The 25460-nt window shown below is 47.4% G+C and overlaps 1 protein-coding gene across 1 annotated transcript in view; it reads left to right on the plus strand.

Annotated features, from left to right (window-relative positions):
* Positions 1-25460, plus strand: part of WNT9A (Wnt family member 9A) — a 55154-nt gene that overhangs the window by 23922 nt on the left and 5772 nt on the right. The window contains exons 2-3 of the mRNA XM_049798882.1: positions 13315-13574; positions 17510-17772. Coding sequence (XP_049654839.1) covers positions 13315-13574; positions 17510-17772 — 523 coding nt within the window. The remainder of the gene's footprint in view (positions 1-13314; positions 13575-17509; positions 17773-25460) is intronic.

The raw sequence follows: 25460 nt of genomic DNA on the forward strand, positions 1-25460 counted from the left end.
TAATCAATGATTTAAGGACTGTCTTTCTGCTCTGCTTGTTTTGCTAGCTGTTGGTGGGTGGTTTAGAAAATGGGAACTTGCACAAATTGGTTGACAGTGTCTCGGATGATGTTTGCATGCTGGGATAGCTCTAAGCCTGTTCATTCTCGTCCCACGGGACACCTTTTCCTCAAGATGCTTTCTAGCATGTTTTCTGGCACTTTTTACTTAGAATTGAAAATGTTTCTCCCTCTAGATGTCTGCAGGCACTGGGAAAGAGTGGTGTAGGGATTGGCATAGGAATGACGTTGTGGAGCTCTGCATTTGTTGGGACTTCCTTGTCCAGCGTGAGCAACTTGCAAATCCCATGGCTTCCTTACCTGGTTTGCTACTTCTGAGGTCGTATTTTATAGGCAGTGGTTGTAACTTAAGGCTTGCTCTGAGTTCGTTCTTGGAATTGCGGTGAAACAGTCCCAGCTTCATGAAGCATAAGTCTCACGGAGCTGGGAAGCAGTTCTGAATGAATATGGATACAGCTGTGGCATCCCACAATGCTGCATCTTTATGTCCAGTCTTAAAGTGAAGCTCTATCCCCCACAAAGTAACATGAAATCTGTCAAAATACTGTGAAGAACAGCTTTCACATTCAGTGAGGATTGGGCTGGCGAGGTACAGTGTGACATAATATGTCTTTGCCCTCTATAATCTTTTACCCCTTCCAACATCCAGGCGCACAAGAGCCGATTCAATTCTTAATCTTGGTGTAAAGAAACCACCTCGTGGTTTCTGTATTTGAGTTGATCTAAATTGGGATGGAAGGAGTTCTTGAATCCAACAGCTTTAGGCTATTTTAGGTGGTGAAAATCTGCCATTGGCACTATGGAAGGTATTTATAAGTAACAAGCTAATTATGTAAAATGCACACTGTCCACTTGTTAAGATCTTCTTAAAGTTTCATAATCTAATCAGAATTTGCTATGTATAACACTTGGCTTGTTGTACTCCCCCCTGCCTTTTTAATGCAACTTACTTGGATGGATGGGTGATCGATACAGGAAGGAAATGCTTTCCTAATACTGGTTGGTTGAGTGTGCCCCACATGCCTTTTTAATACAGTGCATAAAGGATTCTTCTTTTAATTACTGAGTACAGATGCCTTGCTTTGAAGATGGGTGATATGCAGTCCTGTCTGCTCAGCATCACTCATAGAATAAACCTTTGGCTCTCCCTGGGCTATGGTATTTTGGTTAATATGACTCTCTTTTCATATGGATTCTATATAGTATCATAAAAAAAGTATATGCTGAAGTCACCAAGTATTCTGAGGGTATTCACCCAAAGTATTGGCCAAGGTAGATGTGGCTGAGGTCCTTGCTAATATTCTGTAGTCCGTTCACCTTCAGAAGGTAAGTGAGGGTCCTGCCAGCAGCACAGGTCTGTTTAAGGCATCTTGGCTCTCAATATTAATTTATTCATCACCTGTGATTAGCCACTGTTGCAGCATCTTCTTCCCTTCCACAAAACCGTGCATGGGTTCAGTCCTTTGAGGAAGGGTTGCACCATTCTTATAATGGTGCGGGACCTGGGTCTGTCTTGATAGTGGTGAATGGACATCGGGAGGTTGATGGCACATGTTCATATGGTTTGTTCTTTCCCTCTTCCTCTTGCTGGGACAAACTGTGGTGTGGAGGAGCAGGGTTTTAGGGTGCTGGGGGAGATCAAGGGCAAGGGCAATGTTGTTCAGTGGATGGCAGTGAGGGAAGGACCATGCAGTGCCCTTGTATCTCGAGCAGAAGACAGTAAGGTTGGATGTTGGTTGGCTTCTTAGGAACTTGTTCTGGGATACATCAGCAAGAGTATAGTCTCCTGCACTGGTGGTTTATCCATATGTGGTAAGTTTGAAACCTTGGGAAGAGCTAGTTTGTTTTGCTGGAGATCTGACCACTGAAGTTTCATTTGAAGCTTGTAAAACCTCAGGACTGCAAAGCTCCTTCAGAAAGAAATTCATGAGACACCTTTTGTCATGGGATGACCTTGATGCAAGAGCCTTCGACTATCCTCCTGTTGAGTTTTGTAAGGAACCAGCCTCTATGTTCCCAGTTCATTCCCACAGTCTCCGTTGGGGCTCAGAATGAGGATAAACTTCTACCATCCCATCACCATAATGTGTGTCTCGTGCATCCTGCTCTCTCCACTGCCCAGAAAGTTTGTTTTTTCACCTGTTTAGTTTTTAAACCTGCCATGAGGATAATATGACATTAGAGTGGAAAAGCTATCGCTGCTGTGCAGGGGAGGAATTGCAGAGCCGTAAACTGCTCCCAAAATAGATCAGATGAGGTGTCAAACCGCCCAACCATCTAAATACTCCACGAGCTGACCTCCGTGCGATATATAATAGGGGCTGGGTAAAATGTTTTGAGGGGAGGGGGAGGTGAAAACCCCCTTCTGCCTGAATCTACGTGCTTGTTTCTAGAAGCTGTCATTTGTCCAGAAGTTGATTAGGAGCCAGTTTCTGCTTCCAGCTGGGACCTCCAGGTCCTGAATATAAAAGCTGGGGCTGGGGAAGGAGGAGGAAGCTCATTCCTCAGTTGTTTTTCTGTCCCAATGAACTCGAGGAGCTCTTTGCGTTCACCGTGCTTTCCCTCAAAGGTTTGATTTCAACCCCCCAGCTTCTGAGATTTGAGTCGTCTGGAGAGTAAACTTTCTTTTCTCCGTAGCCACTGTGCTACTTGAGTGTGTGCATAGGGATATCTCCAGGCAGCCAGGGAAGCTGCTGTGTTGGCTACAAGGAGTTTCTTCCCTGCCTGCCAATCTCTGTGGTCTGGGCAAGGGCAGCTCTGTAACTGCAGCATCTGCCGAGAACAGACCGGGCAGTGTTCGGGAGGGACAGCACGATTTATCCGACAGACGGGACGGGGAGGGGGAAAGGAACGGGCCAAGTCCCGCTCTACGATGCGTGCTGCAGAGCCGTTAAGCCTTCATCTCCCAAAATTTAACAAAAGGGCTGGCTGAGGTGTTAGGGAGACAAACGGGCGATTCATTACCAAGTCAGATGCGTTCCCTGGCAGGGGCGGGTGGGAAGAGACTGACACTAACACATGGCTGGCCGCGCTGTCGCTGGAGCCGTGCGAGGCATGCCCACGTCCCGGCGTGCGGAGAGCTGCCGTGGGTGGGAAGCTCGCCGAGGATGCGGCAGGATCGCCGCCGGCACGGCGGAGGTTGGGGTCGCCGAAAGTGAACGCGGCGGCGAGAGCTTCTCGGAGGAAAGAGCGGGGTGCCGTGGTTGTAGGAATTTTATCAACCCGGTGTTGTGATGCGTTACCGCGCGGGGTGTGCTTGGCACCGTTGGGTTGGGTCTCGCTCTTGTCCGAAGGGTTGGAGAGCGCGGGTGGGTTAAGGGCTGCAGCCGAAGCGAGGTCTTGCGGCGCGTCTTACAGGTGCCTATCTCCGGTGCCGAGAACATAACAAGTGCCGTACGGGGTTGAACCAAAGGTTTTCTTCAGCCAGGCATGGACATCTGGGGAAGCCAAGGAGAAGTGGGATGAGTGATGTGTCTCCTGGCGTGCCCTGCTCGCTCCTGGCAGCCAGTGGTTTAGAGGCTTCCTGAGCCAGAGGCTACGTTTAAGCCTTCATGTTTCATCACCCACCTGGGTGAACCTCCCTTTCCTGAATTTGTCTAATCCCTTTTTGGAATCTATTCATAGTTTTGGGCTTCACAATATCCGGTGGCAATGAGCCTTGCAGTTTAATGATGCGCTGTTTGGAAAAAAAGGCTCCATTCTCGGAGTGTCTAGCACTTATTATTATTTTTTTAATGCTGCGCCTAGCCTGAGTCAAAAGGTCTGATCCCTGCATTGCCCTGAGCAAAGTGCTCCCTGTAGAGCTCCCAGCCTTGGGCAGATCTGCAAGGCTTGGTTAGGCTTCATGTCAGTAGCCTGAGCTGTAAAGAGCCAGAAGGATGGATGGAGGGTATTTTGGGAACTGGAACTGCCCTTACCCCGTAAGTGATGCTTTCTGATCCCTTCTTTGTAAACCTGCTGGAATAAATATAAAGTCACAGCAGTGCAAAAGCACAACAAATATCTATGGGTTTTTTGGTCCTCTCTGTTTAGATTTCAAATGCTAGATATTCTTTGCTATGTGCAACTCTCCCCAGACAAGGGATCTTACGGAGAAGGGCAGTGAACTTAGATATTTTTTCTTTTTTTTTTTTTTTTTTTTTTTGCTTGGGACAGAAAAACAATACTGTTGCTGCAGGTTTATTGCACAGATGACTTTCTGGCTTTTAGGAATTCGGGCTTCATGGTAGGAGCAGACGTTGCGGAGTTTGCATATGGCTCAGCTCTGTTGCAAGAAAATCATGCCGTTGAACACTTGGCCCATTTCCTTCGGTCTGCTGTCTAAAATCTGGGATAAATTCTTTTGCAGTGTTCCTTTTGTGTGATCCATTATGTCTGTGGTCTTCTGGTCCTCAATCCCACCAAAAACTATTCAAAAGCAAGGCTGGGGGAGGGATGGCTGTGTGTACTTTCTATAAAGGTGATCTAAAAATGTCGCTTTGTTTTCTATGTTATGGAGAGCTGTTAGGTCCAATTCTGGATTAAAATGATCTACTTTAACCCCATGTCAGGGATGGAGCTGAGCTGTTTTTTACTGCAGCAGGGATCTGAGATCCTGGGATGGCAGGATTTTCAGCAGTGTGGAAAAAAACCAACAACCCCCCCCCCCCCCCAAAAAAAAACCCCACCCAAAACCACCACCAAAACTCCAATCCACAAAAAAACCCAAACAAATCAAAATGCCAACCACCAAAAAAACCCCCACCAACAATCAACCAAAACCCCCTACCTTATGGAATTTTTGTCTTCCTTCTGCAAGGAGGTGTTACTATAGGGCACATACATTGTGCATGTGTACACCTCTGACCAATTCATCCTATCATGGAAAATATTCTGAAACCCCCTCTTTCCTTCCTCCATACCGTGTGGAGCTAAATGGGTTAAAACAAACCTTTTCTTTTTACTCTGAGCTTATTTCTTCATCTTCCATCGCATTACTCCCCACTTAACTGCTTCCCTGCCCCAAAACTCGCAGCTACACATTACCTACGGTCTAGTGGGAGTTGAGCCAAAAGAAATGATATTAAACTAAAAAAAAAAAGCGGTGGTGGGGGTCCAGGAGTTGTCCAGCTGGGGAGGGGGTTGCTGGTGGGGGGGTGATTCCTGGCACAGGCTGCCAAGGGCAAAGCTAATGCCGTCTTAAATCAGGAGTGAAATCCCCTATTGCTGCCTGGCCCGTGCATTCCACTGGCACCGCGGTTCACCGGACGGTTTTAAGTTGGTTTGAAAATCCTTCATAAATCTTGCTGATTGCTGTTTCATTCTTGAGAGGATGAAGGGGAGAGGAAACAACCTTCCCCTCCTCTTCTCCCCCTTCCCCGCCTCCTTTCTCCACCTCAGCTCGCTTACCGAAAAAAATGGGTTGTTCCACTGGAATTTGGTTGCTCTTGGGGCCAAGCTAGCTGGGACCTCCCAGCCAAGGGCTGCTAATAGTCACGGAGTTGTAAAAACTGAAAACCCCCTCCTCAAAAACCCAGCAGTGTTTTCTAAAGGTGTTTTGGTGCTGGGAACCGTTCAGCTCAAGCCATGGGAATTGCAAGGGAGTATTGCAAATGCCTGTAGAGCTGGTCCTGATTTTTGCCCTGTCCTTGTATCGTTCCCATGCTGGTGAATTTTAGATATTTACCTAAAATAAAAATGTCTTTTGCTCTGGTAGACTGGAAACTTCCTGAATAAGGTTTGTTGTAAGGAGAGGGGGAGAAAGGAGGAGAGGTAGTTCAGCCTTGTGGTTCGGGCACACCAACAAGGGCTGAAAGACCCAAATTTGATTCCTTCCCCTGCTGTGGGGTTTCTCTGTGATTGCTTGTGCCCTCGTCCCCTGGGGAAAGGGAGGCAGAGGGGAAGGCAATGCTTCCTTACTTCAGCAGAGTGCTATTAGCTGTAATTCATAACCTGTGCGGGTCTTCTGCCTTGCAGGAGTGGGAAACGCTGTAGCAGCTTGAAGTATTTGCTTGTGGTGCTTCTGATTGCCACAGTGCAAAAATAGCTGTTCCCCACGGCACCTTGGTCCCATAGGTCCCACGCAGGAATGCACCATAAGAAGAACATCTCCAGCCCTCCGCATCTGGACCGAGTCACGTATTCCCTGCTCATTCACTGAAGTATTTCTCATTTGGTTGCTAAATTTTGTCCTCGTATACTATGTGCCAAACTCTTATTCAGTCATTTGTACAGGAGAAGTTGAGGCATGTTTTGGCAGGAAATCGCATGGAAGCTTATTTATCCATGCAGCAACCATCCTGTATCTGGGAGGCAACCGTCTGTGTCTTGCCCCATTCACAGAAAAATCCCTTCTGAACTGATGTGACAACTCCTTTGTAAGGTGTTGGGGTCCAGCTCCCTTCTCGATGCAGGACAGCTGGCCTGGGGAGATCTCACTTGCTTGGACTGCTGGTGTTCAGCAGCCTGGGAGAAGTCCTCCGACTTCTCCGTGAACATCAGCTAAGGCTAAAATGGGAAACTTGGACGTAAATTATCTCTGGGGTAACACCTGGGCCTGAAAAGAGCTTAATGATTTGGGATCAGAGTAGCTGCTGTGAGTCCTAGAAGCATTCAGGAAAGCGGTGTTGGAAAGGGAAGAGATGGAGATTTGCACCAGCAAATTCTTTCTTCCAGAAGCAGCTGCTGTTTCTCTTTTTTTGCTGGATGCTGGAAATAACTCCTGATAGGACCTGAGAGCCTGTCAGGTATGTGTACCAGGTTCCTTACGTGCCCGTTCGTCCAGCCCCTTGCCCAAGATGCTCAGAGAGGAGGCCCAAAGGAAACCACTATATAGATCTATCCAGGTAGAGGAGTGATTGAAGACAAGTTTCAATGACTGAAGCCTACAAGAATCTGTACCTTTCTGTCTCCTAAAAAAAAAAAAAAAAAAAAAAAGAAAATCTGTTTGAGCATACTGCATCAGCAATCTGATGGAGACTGATGCTTCCTTCCCTGGTAAGTGGGACCTACTGGGTTGGAAATTCCCCCATGCTGTAGCTCTTCTCCTCTCTATCCTAACTCCCACCACTCGGAAGCAGATCCAAGGACTTGAAGGCATTTCCCTCTGTGAAACATATGCTTTCTGTTGGAGAATGAGCATAGGGTATGGCTGCTTTCCACCTGTGTGCAGTGAGGTTGCAAGGCCCTATTGCTCCTACCATGTGTTGGTGGAAGTGTGTAATGTTGGAGTAGTCTCTGTGGTGGGGACTGGTACTCGTTTCTTTGCAAGTAGAAGCTGCAGCTGAGATTTGGGCACTGCTGACTAACAAAGAAGCCCACATTTGAGGGGTTGCCACCTAAAGAAAAGCTTTGGGGCGTGTGCTGTGCTACTGAGAGGAAGATAAGGATCAAAATAGCAATTGGGACTTAAATACAGCTATTCTCATCACAATTACTTGAGTTTCCAAATGTTGTTTTTTGCTTTGTTTAATGGTCTCCAGCAGCAAGCCACCATTGTTTATGGAGAATGACATGGAGAGCCAAAAAATAAAAGTGAGCACCAAGCAGAGTGTTGGTTGGGAATGACCTTGAAGGAAAAGAACTAGCATGTGCATAAAGGGCAGTGATCTGTGGGCGATAAGGGGAGGAAGCTTTGCAAAGTGCCAGGCTAGATGAAGTTTTAACAAAACTGGTTTTGATTTCTAGGTGGAGTGTAGGCTGTTTAGCTCTGTCCTGTAAAGCCCTGGATGGTCTACACTTTCCCAGGCTGGGAGAAACACTTTTCCTCCAGTCACTTTCTTTGACCCCCACAATGTCACAGCACCATGCCAGAGGAGATTGGTGGAAAAATTACACCGAGGAAGAATTGAGCTAGGAGTAACTCTAACAGAGCAATCTTCACAGAGGGACTTAACACTTGCTGAGATGGTGGGATATTGTGGAAGCCAAGAAATGCTTGCTGAGGTTTGGAGAATACCTTGCGTTATCTTTTTGTAAGGATTTAAGGAGATACGGGATTTTTTTTGTGTGTGTATATGTTAGCCAAAGTAGGAAATCCCTGGCTTTGTAGCTCAGAGGATGGCAGAGAATTCTGAAACTAGCATGTGTGGCTTTAGATTTTGTGCCTAAGCAAGGCAGCAATAGACATGAATGCCTAAATGCTGGCGTGAGCAATGTGTCTTGGAACAAAAATACTTAATTCTGACTTTGAGGGGTAGAAAAGAAATAAGAGAACTAATTATTTAGTAGCAAAGAGGAGAAAGCCTTCTCTGACACCGAATGATTTGGGGATGCACCAATACTTCTGACAGCTGTGGGAAGAGCAGAACTGAGGTTGGTGGGTGCTCTTCAGATGGTTTCCTCCAAAGTCCATAGAGTTAGTGTGAGCACAATGGTGACACTTGGACCTGTGAACACTTAAATCCAAACAACACAGTGCAGAATGAGATAGTTGATTCTTCAATGGCCAACTCTTGCTCCAAATACCAAGTCTTCATCACTCACCATGGAATTCACAGTTTTCTTGGACTTTTGGCTTGTTATACTTCAAACAGCAGCTAGCCTTTGTGGGATGGGGGGGGACCATGGTAAATTAATTTAGGAAAGCTTCTTCACAGTGTGGGAGTCTGACGGTGGGAGAGAGAGAGGGCAACTGAAGGTTGTTGGATGCAAAAAATAATAATATAGGCCTGGTGCCCAGCATAACTCAGTCTGACTCCTTGAGTTGTGGAGTCATTAATTTAGGTATTGCAGAGAAGGCTAGTGTTTAAGTTGTCAACTTTTCAGAAACTTTTTTAATTATTAAAAGAAAGTAAAGAAGTGGTGGAAAAAGAAGAAAAAGGGTTGGAAGAATAGCAATACTGCAGGAAAAACATTCATGTAAAAAGTGAAAATAGAATCAATTCGGCCATTGTACAGATGTACCAAAGATAAATCTCCCGACAGAAGGAAGTGCCGGGATAGGAATGCAATATTTCAGCAGGCGTGTCATTCCAGGCGGGTATAGCAGAGGCGTTTCCTTGCAGGAAAGCAGCTCACCTTGGCTCGTGTCTCTGGCGGCACTTGCAAAGGAAACTCTTGAGCATGTCAAAAATGAGTGCACTCACAGGTCTGTGCAGGCGCCTGCCTTCTGTCTTGTCCCCCTCAAATTCTCATCAGGAAAATCCCCAGTTAAACAAGGGAAAATACAGGGACACTGAGGGAAGAGTGAGCTGATGAGGCAATAAAAACACTTGACTTCTGAGATGAGCTGAAAGCAGGGACCCATCATGAATTGCCTCTCTGGAAGGGCAGTAATTCCATGGTTCTACAGATAAAACTTGGCTATGCAGCTATCAGTGCGAGCCGTGCAGTGGCAGGGGCTGTGTTTGGGATCACTCCCAAGCCTGGCTGATTGGAGTCTAAACTTGAGCAAAGCAATTAGCAATGTTTGACATGAAGTTCACAACCAAGGCAGCCAAATGCCACCAGGAATGTTACATGCAAACCAGATAGGTCTTGCTATTTACATCTGGTGATAATAAACCTTCTGGTTTCCTGGCTTCTAACTAGTGGCAGACTGAACTGGAAGGAGATCAGCGAAAATGATGTTGCAGAGGTTCCTCAGCTCGGTGGGTACGGCACTGGGCAACCAGGTCCTTCCTGAGGTCTGGACAGTGCAAGGGTGCCACTCGGAGCAGAAGTCAGGCAAGGTGCACAGAAGTGTAGGTCAAAGTCTGAAGCAGAAAGTCTCTTGACTTTGTAGGTTCATGTTGCTTTCAGAGGCCAGAGTTAATTTCCAGAGAGTTAAAGCTTCCTGGGTTGTGTGCAATGAGCTGTTTGGTCTCTCTCCAGGTTCTTAGTGGACAAACACACCTTCCTCTCAAGCTCAGTTCCCTCGATCCAAAATAATACAATTGCACAGAGTGCTGGCTGGCAGTTTAATTGTAACAGTTGTGGATCGGGTGTGTATAAAAAAAAAACCCAAACACCCCCCTGCTTCCCGTGAAAAATTTCCTTGGAAGGAACAGCTCTGTCTTTGTGAGGAGCTGAGAAAGCATCCGACTGACACCGTTGCCTTACGGGACCTCACTCAGCCTAGGTTGCATAAAAGGGCTTTATAGGATTATAAAGGTTCCATGCAGCGGCAGCTCCGAGGCAGCATTTCAGGTGGGGGCACCAGCTCTCCTTGGCTCTGCCTGTGCTTGGTTATTATTGATGCCACGCTCTGAAAAGTGCTACCTCGCCCTTCTTTCCAGGGCCGCTGGAATGTGTGTGCGGAGCTGGGGCTGCTGCATCGGTCCCCCCCGATGAAATGGGGACACGTTCAGTGCTGGGGAGGGAAAAAGTGTCTGTGTGTGTGCTTCTTTTGCGCATCGAGGTCTTCACCTGGAAAAGCTTTATTGCTTGTTGGCTAGGAAAAGCCTCCTTCCCCTAAATCGAGTCCTTGTCGTCTTCTGGAGATGCTTTTCTAATTCACTTGCTTTCCTCTGATTTGGACCAGCTTGAAAGCCGGTGAAATTAGTCTGAGCACTAAGCCAGGCAGTGATGGATGGGTCTCTGCTCAGCACGTGCGTTGCATGGCTTGTTTTTTACCAGTTTGGACATTTTGGCCTTTCCTCTAATGGGTGAGGACAGGGCAGAGCTGGGTCAGGAGACAGGAGGTGGCAAAAGGTGGTATTCTGCCTTCTCTATGGGATATCGTGTTGGTGTCTTGTCTTTGGGCTGTTTTCTCAGGAAGGGGTGAAGCGGGTGTCTGCACGCTGGCCCAGCTTTCTCAGCTCGCTGTGGCCACTACCGATCCCAGATATCAGAGCTGGTGAACTCCTTTTGCACAGAGCAATGAAAATGGATGTTGCTGACAATTAGTCCATTTAACACTTCCGTTTTCTATTGTTTCCCAAGACTTTCCATCCACTAGTTCTAAGCGGCTGCTGGAGGCCTGTCCTCTGGTGTTGTGCAGTACTGCACATCCTATTTTCTACCTTCTCCCTATCCCTAGCTCTTTATTTTGTCTATCTAAGTGAGTTTTATTGGAGATACAAGCAATTGGGCTGTGCTATCAGCAAGTTTTGCAAGGTTGATCTGTGGGAAACCATACTTTGAAGTATCTCAAAGCCAAGCTCCTAAGGGGGAGGGTGGGGAAGGGGTTCAAAATCCCCAATCGCTCTGCTGAAATCTCGCCTGTAGGATCAATTCCTGTATCCTTCTTCACTGTGATAGCCATCTGCCACATGATACTTGGAGCTTATGTTCTCCAGAACATTTAGCTGAACAGTACCTGCTTAGTTGGAAAGGTAAATCAGGGAGGGGGAGCTGCAGAAGATGTTTTTATGCCTCCTTCTCTCTTCTTTGCCACCTGAGGGTATCTCTTGCACCAACTGTGGAAGCTTGCAGGAACGAACCTTCAGAGCACGGTATTGAGGAAGGCCAGGAATGAATGTCCTGGAGATTTTGTTACAGGGCTTTACTGCTGTGAAGCTCAGACCAAGCCACCTTTCTCAAGAACAAACCTGCTCGGAGCTTTGGTTAACGAGGCACCAGGGCTGGGTGAAGTCCTGTCTCCCTGGGGAGCAGTGGAGACCAAGTCCATGCTCTGTCCCAGTGGATACAGAGTGAAAATGTAAGGGTTAAAATTTGCCAGTGCTTCAGATGGAGCTTGTTGTATGGCCTTTTGGATGTTTTTATCACTTTTGGGAAGCAGAATTTGGGGAGAAAAACCTATTTTGGGGGAAGTTACAATGGGTTGCGCTAGTTTTCCATGTTTTCCACAAATCACCGACTCTTCATTTTTAACATTGCAGGGTTTTTTTTTTTTTTTGCAAAATCCTCATACTTTTGAAGGTAAATGAAGGAGAACATTTCCCTGCCCATGTCTTTCTTCTCCTAAAAGTCCAAACCCCAAATGCAGCTATTTTTTTTTCTCCCTCCTCTAGACATCTGATGTTACATCACCTTGTCAAGTCATCAGTAATGATTGCATCTGTACTGGATGTTGCTGGCTGTGGCTCAGGTCAGGATTTTGTACCCATTGTGCAAGGAGGTTTGGGAGTTAAAGCATCCTAGCTGCTTGTCCTCAGGGACTGTGCTCCTGGCAGGATGCATCCCACTCAGAAATCCTCATTTAAAAAAAAAAAAAAAAAAAAAAAAAGACAAATTACTGCTCCTGCAGGACAGGTGGGGTTTTAAAAGGTTTCCAGGATCCATCTGTGTTCAGGGAAGGGGCTGAGCGTGTGCTCCCCTCCTGTGCCCATCACCTCATTCCCCCCAGTGGTCCTGCCACGACAGTGATGCCTAAGCCTGCGACCCATCCCCATGCTCTCCTATGCAGGATTGCGATGTTCCAGCATGTTTTCAATTCTGGCTTTAAGCAATTCTTCCTTTTTGGCTAGGGAAATGTCTCTTCAGGTCCTTCGAAACCCTGCATAGTGATTCCCATTGACTGCGTGGACTGGCACCTGGCCGAAAAAGGGCAGAGCCAGGAGAGTGGGGTGCAGGCAGCCTGGCCAACAAACCGCTCATGAGCCCAGCAGATGTTCCTGCAGCCTCTCCGCTCCCTGGGGCTGATGCCAGCCTGGTCCTTTTCCAGCAGCTCGTCACTTGACACCGGGAACAGTCCGCTGGCTTCTTTTGTTGAGCATTGTACGAGGCAAGGACCTTGTGCTCAGAGAAGGCGATGGGACACGAATGTCTTCGGGTCATTTTTTTTTTTAAAGTTTTGAGCTCGTTCTGCCTTGTAAAAGCTTTTGGCAGTGTTGCCTGGAAAGTGTATCCTGCTCTCAAGCCTCACTAGGTTTTGTGTCAGGATCTGTTCTGCTGAGGGCAGGGTGGCTGGACTTGCTTTTGCAGTGTCTGTTAAGGTTCTGGTGGGATGAATCGTCCTCTAGCCCTTCCCAAGCTGGTTCTGTCTCTGCTTGATGTGCTAAAATGATTTTTTTTATATGTGCAGGAGAGTGACTGTAGTGCTCTTGTATTTTTGCTAGTTTCCCAAGTTCATGCAGTTAGGTACCTTCAATTATTTCTTTCCAATTTTAGTTTTCAGCACAGTCCTGCAGTGGAGATTGCCAAGGTCTTATGTCCGAAAAAGCTCAGAGAGCTGGTAGAGAACATAAATCCAAATATTTCTTCTTACCCTTCTCTTGCTCCCACCTTGCACACCCACCGCAGGGTGCCTCGCTGTAAAATCCCTCCTTGCCCCGACATCAGCAAGTCCACGTGGGTGCTCAGCCCAAGAGACCCCGATCCCACCGCAGCCCCCAGTTCTACCACGGGCTGTATTTCTCTCTCCTCACTGCTGTGCCCTTCTCTTCCTCTGCAGGCTGACGGGGAACGAACCCCTGACCATCCTCCCTCTGACCTCAGAAATGGAGGAAGCCGCCGTCAAAGCCCACTACAAAGTCTGTGACCGCCTGAAGCTGGAGAAGAAGCAGCGTAGGATGTGCCGGCGGGACCCCGGCGTGGCCGAGACCCTGATGGAGGCCATCAGCATGAGCGCCTTGGAGTGCCAGTACCAGTTTCGCTTTGAGCGCTGGAACTGCACCCTCGAGGGTCGCTACCGGGCCAGCTTGCTAAAGAGAGGTGAGCAGGGGGGAATTCTCAGTTAGGGGGTGCTGGCATCCCCTGCACCCATCAGCTGTTCCTGGCATTTTGGAGAGCGGTCATCTTGGTGCATCCTTTGCCACTGGTGGGTCACCACCTCCCCAGAAGTCCAAAAAAAGAGCTTGTAGAAGGTAAACACCAAGCCAGGCTCAGCTCGTTCGTGAAAGTGCACGGCAGGCAAAGGATGTGCTATATGGTGGTAATTTATGTGCTTGTACTAGTACTGTCTGCTTCCCGTTGCTGGCCATGGCTTCTCTCCTTGGAGGCTGGAGCTGTTTGTGCATGTGTCTGCAGCCAAGGAGCTGCGATCGCTCCTCGCTTCTGCTGGAAGTTGGGCTGTTGCTGGAGGAGAAGGTCTTGAAGTTCCCAAACCTGTCCCCTCTCTTTTTATTTTTTTTCCTATTTATAATGTCAACCTTTCAGGAAAGAAGTTGAGGAAATGCCTTGTTAAGGGCAATAAGGCAAAACGGACTGTTCTGTGCTGCCCTGTTAGTGGGGGCAAGGGGAGACCTATCGTAGCACGGGGCAAAACACACAAATGTTCGTGTGTCCTGAAAAGCTCCCTGGATGTGAGCGGTGGGTAATTCCCACACCCTTTCCCAGCTTGCCCAGAAGCTGAGAGCGAGCACACTGGAGGAGCAGGTCCTACTTTTATCTCCTTTTGTGCTACCTCATAGTCCAGTTGTGTGCACCCTCCCAGTAACATCCAGTTCTTATTTCTGGATTGCAGCTAACGGTGCAGCAGGACCATTTTACAAATAGTTTGCATGGGTCTCGAGGGCTTTAGTGACTTCCAGAAAGTCTTATGCTCAGTGATCGAGCTGGACCTAGAAACCCAGGGTCTGACATGCTCAAAGATAAGAGCAGAGGTTTGCAAAGCGCCTTCCCTTGCTAATTAGCGAGAAGGAGTAATTCAGAAGCGCTGGGGCTTAACTAGTGCACTGTCACTGCCTGCGCTGGAAACAAGGAAAGTCCTTATGAAACCCAAGAGGTCCAGCCAGAGCTGCAAGACATTTAAAAATATCCCCGCATGCCAGAGGAGTCCCTGGGTTAGTGGTGCCTTGGGAAAGCCAAGCACTTTCTCATGCTGACACCTGGAGGCCACAGCTTGTTCTTTCAGATGTGCCTGCCCCGGTGGGCAGCCCTCGGCAGGGGGTATTTCGAAGCAGCCTGAAGTTGAGCTGCCTTAAAACACGATGCAGAACCTCCCCCCGCCACCCCTTGTCAGGACCCTGTGTAATAAATGATAGCTCTGAGGGTTGCAAGGCTCTGCCTGCTGTCTCATTCTTCCATGTTTTATGCCCCTGCAACATCTCTGCCCTCCACCGATGCTGTAAATCCTTCAGATGTTGTTCCGGTGGCATAACACACTGCCCTGTAAATCTTTCTCCTCCTCTCCAGGAGCTGCTGGTTCCTGGTTCAGCATTGCAGCAAGCGATACCCCGGGGCAAAGGGGCACATGTATCACCCGCTACGACGCAGCTATTCAAATATGTCGGCGTGGGCTTGCTTCCTCTCCTCCAGGACCACTGCAGCTTTTTAAGGAGAGAAGAAAAACCCCCAAACCCCATGTTTCACTTAAAAAAAGTTTCTCCCTCCGTTTTTACACTTGGTCACCAGAACAGCCTGGCTGCTGGTTTGCAACTTGGGCTGATGCAGCCTGTTTCTTAAAATAACGGGGGATTGTTTAAGGGACTTGTTATCCTCTTTGGATACTCGTGAACAATTTTGGAAATGGTTGAAACTGGATAGCTGCGGACGGCAGGCTGTCGATGCACTGGGGGTTAGAATGCCTGCATTGATTTAAAGCTCATTATCTTGTTACAAAATATCTTGGTGCAATCAAATAGTGCATGGCGGAGATGGCTTTAAATCTGGCCAGAGCCAAATGTCACATGGACTTGCTTGGAAGCCGCCTGAGCTGCCTGTGGGCGAGATGATACCCGTGCTGATGGGCACTGGGAATCTGTGAAGCTTTCAGTGATGAAGAAAGGGAGGAGTAGAGCCGAAGCTGATGGGGAGATTGATGGAGGGGGAGAACCTGGCAAACGAGCCATTCCTCCTGGCTTTCTGTCAAACCTGGTATGTGTTGTGGTTGCACGGCATTGACTTTCTGCTGAGATTTCACAACCTCTCTGAATTCGGTGCTTCAAAGCAGGAAGCCTTCAAGCAGGTTGTAGATGGAGGCTTTCTACTAAATCGGACCACATCCAGGCTGTTTGCTGCTAATTGCAGTGTCTCGCTCTCGGAGGAGGGTTTACGTGCCCTATTCCACCGAGGACTTTGTTACCGCACTGGTACCTCTCCATTTCGTAGCAGAAGTCGTAGCAGTGGCAAGGGGCCAATTCTACAATCTGGGAGCATCTGTCTCTAGCAGTGGCATCCCTCTGACAGGCGCGTGGGCAGTCTGACCTAGGGCATAACCTAGAAAAAGCTGAACTAGCCGACAAAAGCTGTTTAGAAGGCATTTTCTACTCGGAGGAGTTCAGTGGTCTGTATACCTATGAGTTTTTCTCGTGTGAATTAAGTAAAGAATTCTCCCACTGCTCCTGATGAGGGTGTTTGCAGCGCTGAAGATGTTTCTGGGGTGCTAAAGGACATGGTCTAACTTCAGGGAGAAAACAAAGAGGGGAAAACTCCAAATTTGGTTTCTTAACCCTGACCACTCTTTATGGTGTCCTCAGTGAGTGTGGTGTTGAGCCTTTTTTATTTTAACCTTCCTTTCAGTGAGGGAAAGGTTCCTGCTTTGCTTTTCCAGAAGTAGAGTGGTCGGACAATTCCTACCAAGGTCTGGTTTGACTCAGCCCCCTTGGGAGGACCAAACCTCAGTCTTCAGGGCTGGATTTTCATCTGTGTTCTGCCGAAGCTCAGCATCGTACACTTGGGAGTGCTTTGGGAAGGCAGGCTCTGGGGATGGGCCAGGGTAGCACCCCATGAGCTTGCTTGGACTACCATGAACCTCCCAAGGAACAGTTCCAAAAATGACCTGGCAGTGTCTCTGCATGTCCTTGGTTGACACACCAGCTTACAGATATATCCACTACTGTCACCATCCACTTGTGTTATTTTTGAGTGGGGGATTTCTTGAGTCTGATCCAAAGCTGTTCTGGAATTGCATCTCAAATACGCAGTCGTTTACAGCTTCCATAGCTGGAGAATGAGGAGCTATAAATACTGGCATGTTTGCTTTTTATTTCTGTCTTTTATCATACAGATCGAAATCATGGGTCTCTCTGGGCCTCAGTTTACCTACTGGGGGAGCGGATGCTGTCACGTCCCTGCAGCCGAGCATGGAGGTGTAAAAGGGGGTTGTACATGAAAGGTTTGATGTGTAAACCGCTTTTTTGCGGCATTTAAGGTGCTGTGTTAGGTGACAGGCTGGCTACTGTGTTCTTCCCTGCCCTCAGGTGCCTTCTGTTATCAATCTTGTTGGACTGGAGTAGGACCCAGTAATTATTTTTCTTTTTTCAGAGGGAGAGGAAAGAGCAAGGGGTGCTCATGGTTTCTACCCCAACCATCAGACTGAAAGTCTGTGCAGGATTCCTGCTGTTTGGTGTCCCCTTGGTAGTAGTATCACTATACCACAGTGATGGTACCTCAGTATCGCTATACCACGGTGATGGTACCTCCATGGCCTGTCCAACTCTTGCTCGTGCCTTCCTCTTTTCAGGCAGAGACTAGCTGAAGAGTGGCAGCCACAGAGGCGGCCAGATTTCGTTTGTGTTCTTGAATCCTGGCTCATGCCACCTCCACTGTGTCCTCTCCACCGTCAGTGATGCGCGTAGAGCTTGGCACGCTTTGACATCGCTCATACTCTTTTCACAATGGGTTTTGCCTCAGTTCCCTCATTTATTCTTTTTTTCTTAACCCTTGCTCCGGCTGCAATTAAAGCCGCTGCCTCCTCTCTCCTGCAGGCTTTAAGGAGACGGCCTTCTTGTACGCCATCTCCTCCGCGGGGCTGACGCACGCCATGGCCAAGGCGTGCAGCGCGGGGCGGATGGAGCGTTGCACCTGCGACGAGGCCCCCGACTTGGAGAACCGTGAAGCTTGGCAGTGGGGCGGCTGCGGCGACAACCTGAAATACAGCAACAAGTTCGTCAAGGAGTTCCTGGGGAGGAAGCCCAACAAGGACCTGCGAGCCAGGGTGGACTTCCACAATAACCTGGTGGGCATGAAGGTGCGTTGCAGAGTGCTTGGGGTGGGGGGTTGTGCCGTCCTGGGGGCAATAAGATGCCGCGCTTGGGTGCGGAGACGGGAATGTTGGATGCAAAAAGCATGGAGTGATCTTTTTGCTGGAAGGGGCAAGTCTTAGTTATGGGACTATGCCTTGGTTTTGTCACTGGGCTTCAAGAGTTGTGCAAAACCACTGGAGGGGGACCAGAGGGAAAGAAACAGAACTGTCCAGGTCTGGAAAACACGAGGTGGGGACAAAGATTGCCAGCTTTCCACAGGGAAGAGAGGGTCTTGCACTACAAAGCGATGAAAAGACAGGTTCGTCAGGCTTATGTGAGGTAGGACAAGGAGGAAGGGTTTTATGCTGCCACAACGCAGGTTGAGGGATGCTTTTCTTGCTGCAGTTCAGTAGAGCATGGACAGTCTAGCCCATCCATCGCCAGGTTTCTTTAAAAGCCGCTGGACAAACACCTGGCAGGGAACCAGGGTTCAGCTATTATTCTCTGACTGACCTCAGTCCTAAAAGTCCCTTCAGCCTCGTTTTCTGGCAGAAGCCTTCCATGTAGCCTAGAGCTGCTGGGTTTGCAGCTGACAGTGCTTGGGTGTATAGACTCCCCTTTATTTTTTTCCTTTTTTTTTCTTTTCCCATCCTTATCCTCTCTGCTGGAGGACTCTCTGCTCTTTACCCCTTGTTCTTCCCACGAAGCTTTACCCTCCTGCCTGGAAGCTTCCCTGCAGGACTGATGTAAAGGACAAAGTGTCTGCAATTGCTGCGTCATCCCAGCAAGAGAGGGGAAAGGAAGGGGCTTTCCACCTTCTCCTGTAATCTTCTTGGCTGTACCTAGCCTAGAGTTGCTCCAACACTAAAATCCCTCAGATTGGCCAGCACAGGTGCCTAGGATCAGTGTTTCATTGCGCCAACCTCAGAGGGGGACATACTGTAAGGCTATAAATAGGATTCAAGCCTTGTTATTGTCCGTGTGATTGGATGGAGGGTTGGGGCTGGGATGGGGGACCTGGTTCTCCAGTTTCCCAGGCAAATGCAGCCCAGCCAGTTGTGCATTCTAGGAATCGCCACCCCAGCTCAGTTGTTCCCGTGTGTATGCATAAAATGTCATTCCTCCTGACAGAGTTGGGGCATCGGAGAACGCCACCAGCGAGTGCTGGCCAGCAGCAAGTCTCCCCCTCTCCCCACCACCAGATGCTCCTAGACAGCGCTGAGATCAGGATTAGAAATATCCTGGATTTAGCTGGTGTCTGGCTTTGGCTGACAGCTTTTCTGCCTCTGGATTAAAAGGCTCAGTGCCTCTGAACTCCTGTTGCAGCTCTTTGGCGTGTGAAACAGGCTTTGCAGGGTGATGAAATTTGTTTTAATCCTTGTGGTTGGTTGTTCCTGAGGGCCCGTCCCAACTCTTTGGAGTTGGCTGTGTAGCAGATGGGACTGAAAATGGAGAAGGTGGTCCGTGGAGGCTGTGATTTCATGCTGGAGATTGCTGTGAGATGTCCCAGCTCTCCTTCCTTTCCAGAGTCGTATAATAGAGTCTCATCAAAACCTACAAGGCTGTGGCTTTAGTTGCCATTAACATGTTCTTGTAACTCTGTGTATATCTCCCTTTCAGCAGTGGTGGAGCTAAAAAAAACTTGAAGGGATTTGACCTAACTCCCAGTGCTCTCCAGTGGCTGCAGTCAGGACACCCATATTGCTGAGATCCAGTCTTGGATTTAGGTTAGGTGTCCTTATTTGTCATTTCTGCTCTACACTGCCTATGTGACTTTGAGTTAAATGAACTCCAAGGATGAGCTGGAAGGAGTGAATCTCCTCTTTCTTCTTGTCCTCTTTTGTCCTGATCCCACTGTGAGTTATTTCCCAGAGGAAGGGGAGATGTCAGGGACTCTCTTGCATCCTCTGCCTCCACTTTACTTGGCACAGTCAGGCTCTGGTCATTGGCAGTGGTTTCTAAGCACTAGTGTAGTATCTGCAGCTAAACAGCTGAGTAACAGTTGTGACGGTTGTCCAGACACTGAGAGCCCTCACGGCAATCCAAGTCAAAGACCTTTGCTGCAGGTCAGTGATCCGGTGTTCCTATTTTCGTCCACCCACGCCGTGTCTGTCGTGTTGGTATTGCTGTCTGACAGCTTTCCTTGCCTATTTGCAGCAGCACTTAAAACGAGTTCTGTTTATGCTCCTGGAATAATTGCACCATAGTCTGGTTGAAAGGCAAGCCAAGCAACCCACCAGATTCACACCACCGCCATGAAGGCAGGCAGAGAACTGCATGTGGAGAAGGAAGCTTTGAGGAGGATGGTGGCTCAAGATCAGGAGAACATATGTCTATGTAGTCAGGATATGTGGACCTAAACCACTGGCACAAGGCGATGTCATTAAGATGATGGTCAGAGATGTCCGAGTTGGAGATGAGGACCCAGGCTGGCTTTGTAATTGCAGGGTCAAAACTTGCAGCACTTGCTTCTGATTTCAAAATATTGAAACTGATTTGAAGCCTGAGCATTGACCTTCTTGGTGTGGTTGATGGATTGTCTCTGGGATTGCTTACACTTGTGTGTAGATTTAATATCAGGTTCAATCTGCTCCCTTCCTCCTGGTCCCACTGCAAGTGCAGTGTTGGTGGAGGATGAGAGTTGCTCAGCAGACTGTACTAGGTTGAATTTGCTGAATTTATTGATATTTTCCTCGATGAAGGTAGTGGGTTAAATATAAAACTTGACATGTTTCCTCTACTCTTTTCTTTTTTCCAAAGAAGCTGCCCATTGACTAACTGCTGCTGTATAGACCTTCCAACCATTGAGTAGCAGGAGATGATAACCTAGTGACTACAGCAGTCTGAAACCACTTTGAACTAACAGAGTTTGGTTATCTGAACAAGAACTCATATGTATTTGATTTGATGTGAATCAAAGGCAATATAGGAGGAGTGCAGATGGCACAAATCAAAGCTATTTTGGAACTGAAAAAATTTTGAACTGGAGCGCTCGTTATATAACTAAGATGCTCTTACGGCTTCTAATGTGTTAAATGTCCCTGGGAGTTCCAAAAAGATGATTATGGCCATTTCAGACAGGAGCTTGAGATGCAAACTGAATGGCTTTCCCAAGGTTATGCAGCAAGTTGATGACGGAGCAGGAGCCTGAAACCAGCTCCCCTGAATTCCTGCTCAGCACCCGCTGCATTTTTCCTCTAGCCAAACCCCAGATTTTGTCTGGTAGTAAAGCCATACGTGCATGAACCAAAATCTTTGCACTACAGACTGCTTCGGACTGGGCTGAGAACAGACAAAGACTTTCTTTTCCAGTACTTTGTTTTGCTACAGGAGCTTGCTGCAGTGCTAGCCTATGTTGGGGTACTTACAGTGGATGGATGGATGTGCATGTGTGTGTTCGCTGAGGGAGTGGAGGAATATCTATTAAAGATATAGCACAAGCTTGGTGGTCTCTCACTGATTCTTAACAACATATAATCCTTCCCATCTAATTACTCCCAGCCATGGCAAAACATATAAATAGTCCCTTGAGACCCAGCAAAAAAAGACCTGTGCTTAATTGACTGATTTGGCAACCAACCCTATACCCTTCTGGTCAACGCAGCACTTTCTCCATGGTGTCACACTAGCAAACAATCTGCGTATTTCTGCGAGGGTGACATTATCCTATCCCGCCTAGTTTTAGTGTCTCTTGGTAGACGTTCTCATTTAATCATTATTTTACTTGTTTTTTTACAACCTTGATGGGCCGACTGTAATTTTGCCACCACCAATGAACTAATCACTGAACATGTTGTGGCTGTGATGGCTCACAAAGTTATATGATATGACCTCAATTGCTAATGAAAGGGCAAGCTTGTCTAGTGTGAGGATGAGGTAATTAGACCAGGACTTCTCCAGCCTTCTCTTTATTGAAAAGTAGGAGCTCTGAATAGACCACTTATTAAAAAAGCAATTTCCCTTCCTTTGCCAAATCTACTCTTGCTCATTCAGCTATTCTTTCAGAGGGGTCTTGGGTGGAAGGGGGTATGTGTTGGGGGGAGATGTGTGTATGTGTCAAGGGGATGTGGGGGGCTGGTGGTGGTGAGAGAAGTCAACTGTATTAAAGGTCCGTTGCCAGCAATGAAGTTTCTTGGTTATATTAAATGAAGCACAGGCAGCCTTGCTAAAGCTCTCTTCTTCTCTATATCCTCTCCCCTTTTTTTCCCCCTTGTACACACAAGTGCAGCCCTCTTTTGTAACCCATTAATGAGAAGTCGGAATATTAGAGCACTCAATTAGTTCCACTGGGCTTGAGTAAGTGATGTTTTAATTAAATTTGCCCAGTTTCTCAGCAAAGTATCATTAAACATGACTTTCCAACTCCCTCTCTGGAGCGTTGCTAAGTTTCTTAATCCCAGGAGTGCTGACCTCTTCCAGAGGTATGTCTGGTCAAGCATGTCTTACAGATCCAAGGGGCACTATTAAAGGGGGCTGCTGTTACCCAAGGAAAAAAAAAAAATGTCATGTTCTCATTCCCTTTTCCCTTTATCCTTTCAGAAGGGGGGACGCAAGAAAGCCTTTGCCTTCAGGACCCTGAAGTCAGGGGTATAACCACAGTCTCCTTGAGAGTCAAGAGTGTTTAGCACAAAACTATCGGAGGGCAGAAATGGAGAACAAGAAAATCCCCCCTCTGGCCCTCACGAGGTCTCTCTTTAGGCAATATCCCCCCTTTGAAACTGGTTCCCTTCATGAGGCTTCCTTAATTGTTTTTGCACAATATCAACCCGTGTGTTTTGGTCTGCGCAGACTCTGTGTATTTCTGAAGGGTCCTTGTCACCCGTGTTGCTGTAGGGTTCAAGTCCAGACCCATCCTGAGACACGTTAGCCTGCATCTCTGAAACCCCGTGGGATGCTCTGGAGAGGACAGTGGGAGGTGCGTGGACTTTTCCTTGCTGTTGACTTGCTTGGTTTGGAATTCCATGCAAGGAATGGCTTTTCCCCTTAGGCAGTGCTGGCAGGGATCTAGCTCAAGGGCTGAGCGTGCCTCCTGTGCTGGAGATGGACTCTCCATATCAGGTAGATGTTTGCCCAGCTATCATCTGTCTGAGGAACTTCACGAGCTATCATATAACATGTTATCAGGGCATACCACCCTCTTCATTTCTGTATCTCCATTTTACAGAGGGGAAATTGAGACCCAGGAAGATTAAGTGACTTACTAAAGGTCACACACAGGCGTAGCAAAGCAGAGACTTGCAGCCTGGTCTCCTGTTGCAGAGACGGTGTTTACAAGCACTGCCCATCCTGTCCCATACAGCTCCTACTAGCAAACACGATTCCAGTCAAACTCCAGAGTTTAACAGGCAAGCTTAAATGCTAATCCCTCTGTTTTCCTGCACCCTCAAAAAGTGTAATAATTGCTCTGTTTGAGACAAATCCGGATGAGCTTACTAATACGGTTGATGCATGGAAAAAAAAAAAAAAAGAGACATAACGCATCCTTTAGGCAGTTTCTTTAGGGGTGTGTTTGCAGTGAGAAATCTAGCATCACACTTTTACTGAGGTACAAATCAAATGTAGCAAATAGCAGCCTCTCTGAGACTAGCTCTTGACTTTGTATGTACAGATCAGTTTGCAGGGCCACCACTGGTATTAATTGCTCCAGGTTATGACAGGTAGGAATGCATAAGCATGCTCTCTGGATTTTTTCCCCTCCTTCTTTCAGGCTGAGATTGGCTCAGCCGAAGTCTTTCGAAGGGCTGGAAATCAACACTCTGGAAAAAATTGCTTGCTGTGTCCCATAAGTAATTGCAGTTAGTTGTTTATGTAGAGATTTCTTTGCATGTGAAGCACACTAGGAATACTGAAGGGGGAAAAATACTTTTAAAGTTCTCAATTTAAAGTAGGGTTATGTTAATATTCTATGTTTAAGTGGTTTGTATCTTAATGCGTATTTCACTAAAATATGAGTGTTCATATTTTTGGAGAAGGGAGGGTAGTGAAAAGGGAAAACTGTACTAATAAACCAGTTTGAGCACAGGCTCAAAAGAAGGGCTTTTTTTTTTTTTTTTTAACGAGAGAGAAGAAAAAAGGCAAGGGAAAAGAAAACTTCTAACTACCTGGGAAGCTTTTGTACATTGACCAATGGCAATGGCCAGCGTTAGGGGACAAGTCTGGTCTTCTAGTTGTTCGGGCACTGTGAAGAAATGGGGACCGTGGCTGCTGTCCAAACAAACATGAATACTTGAGCCAAGAGAATAGCTAAGCCTGTTTAAATTGAAGGAGGATATGTATATAGAGGGTGGAAGAGATTTGATTTGTAAAGAAGCATCCCAAAGTCCTTTCTGAAGTAAGGCAAGACGAGGGCAGGCTTTTTCCTGGACGAGCTGACTCGAAGGAGGTTCATCTGCTCCCTCCTCTCCCCCAAACCATAGCGAATGGTTTGAAGCCTTGGAGCCGCAGACCAGCCATGACGACATTGGAGCTATAACCGAGGAATTCCCACGGCTGCGTGTCCGCTTCGGACTGCTGCTGCCCAGACAAGAGTTGTCTGAAAACCACTGCCAGAGCCCCGTGACCCAGCTGGGAATGAATGGGAATCTGTCCTCAGCATTTCAGCTAAAACACTGAGAAATTGTGTGTTGCAGCATGTCTGAGACTGATCATTATGGGGGCACTTAGTCTGAGCTTCGTAGCGAACCATTGTTGTGAGGAAGGATTACATGTTGCATAGCAATGCTCTGCTGTGATCCCTTTTCCCTATGGCTCTTGTAAAGCCATTTGGGCAGGCGGTCCTGCAGTGCTATCTAATTTCCTTTTAGCAGCAAGCACCACTACAGACAGTTCAGTCTTGCTCTATCATAATTGTTTTCCTCACTGTGCTTTTGTCAGTAGTTGGTGTTCTCATGACAAGATCAATGGGAGTTTGTGTTCTTAAGTCAAACAAACTAATTTGCTCAAAGAGCTTTATTTTCATCCAAAACTACTCTCCTATTTGTAAGACTACAAGACCAGGTGGTTGTTCAGAGGAGAGTGGGAGGGCATAATTTCAATGTTTGATGCTATCCCTGATCCACTGATTGCCTTTGTTCGACTTTGCTTTCACGGTAGAAGCTCGCTACAGCATATAACACGATGAGGATTCAAACGCACACTTTGTGGTGTTACTCCCGAGTTACTATGACCCTGATGTGTGGTAGCTATGGCGTTTAGCCCATGGGGAGCATGATATGGTTTGTGCTTTGGATTTAAGCTACTACACTTTGCTTCTTTGCTTCACATCTGTGACAAGATAGAAGCACGCATGTGGTGACTTACCATGGTGTAGATGAAATATGATTATTAAATAAGCGGTGAGGCCGTGTGCATTCGAGAGAAAAGTTCAAGTCTATGTAGGATGGAGGCAGATCAAGCTCTGAGCTGTGTGATGTGCCTTGAAAAGAAAACAGGAGCTACCTCTGGCTCTCGAAATGATAAGCTTGTGTTAAAAGTCTTATTCTGCCTGGACTTTTTTGATAATAAAAGCTAAGTTATTCTTGCCTGGAAGTCCCTCCAGGTTTGAAAGCATGATTTAGACATTTACTCATTTGTCTCGGGGCCCGGCCAGGAAAGGTTTCTCCTGCACTGCTCCAAACAACCTGCTGACTTGGATAAGTTTTGTTCTGCTTTCTGGAGGAATGAGGTGGATTTAAATGTCTCTGACAGGAGCCTG

Source organism: Accipiter gentilis, chromosome 4 (genome assembly GCF_929443795.1).
Source record: "Accipiter gentilis chromosome 4, bAccGen1.1, whole genome shotgun sequence".
NCBI lineage: Eukaryota > Metazoa > Chordata > Aves > Accipitriformes > Accipitridae > Astur > Astur gentilis.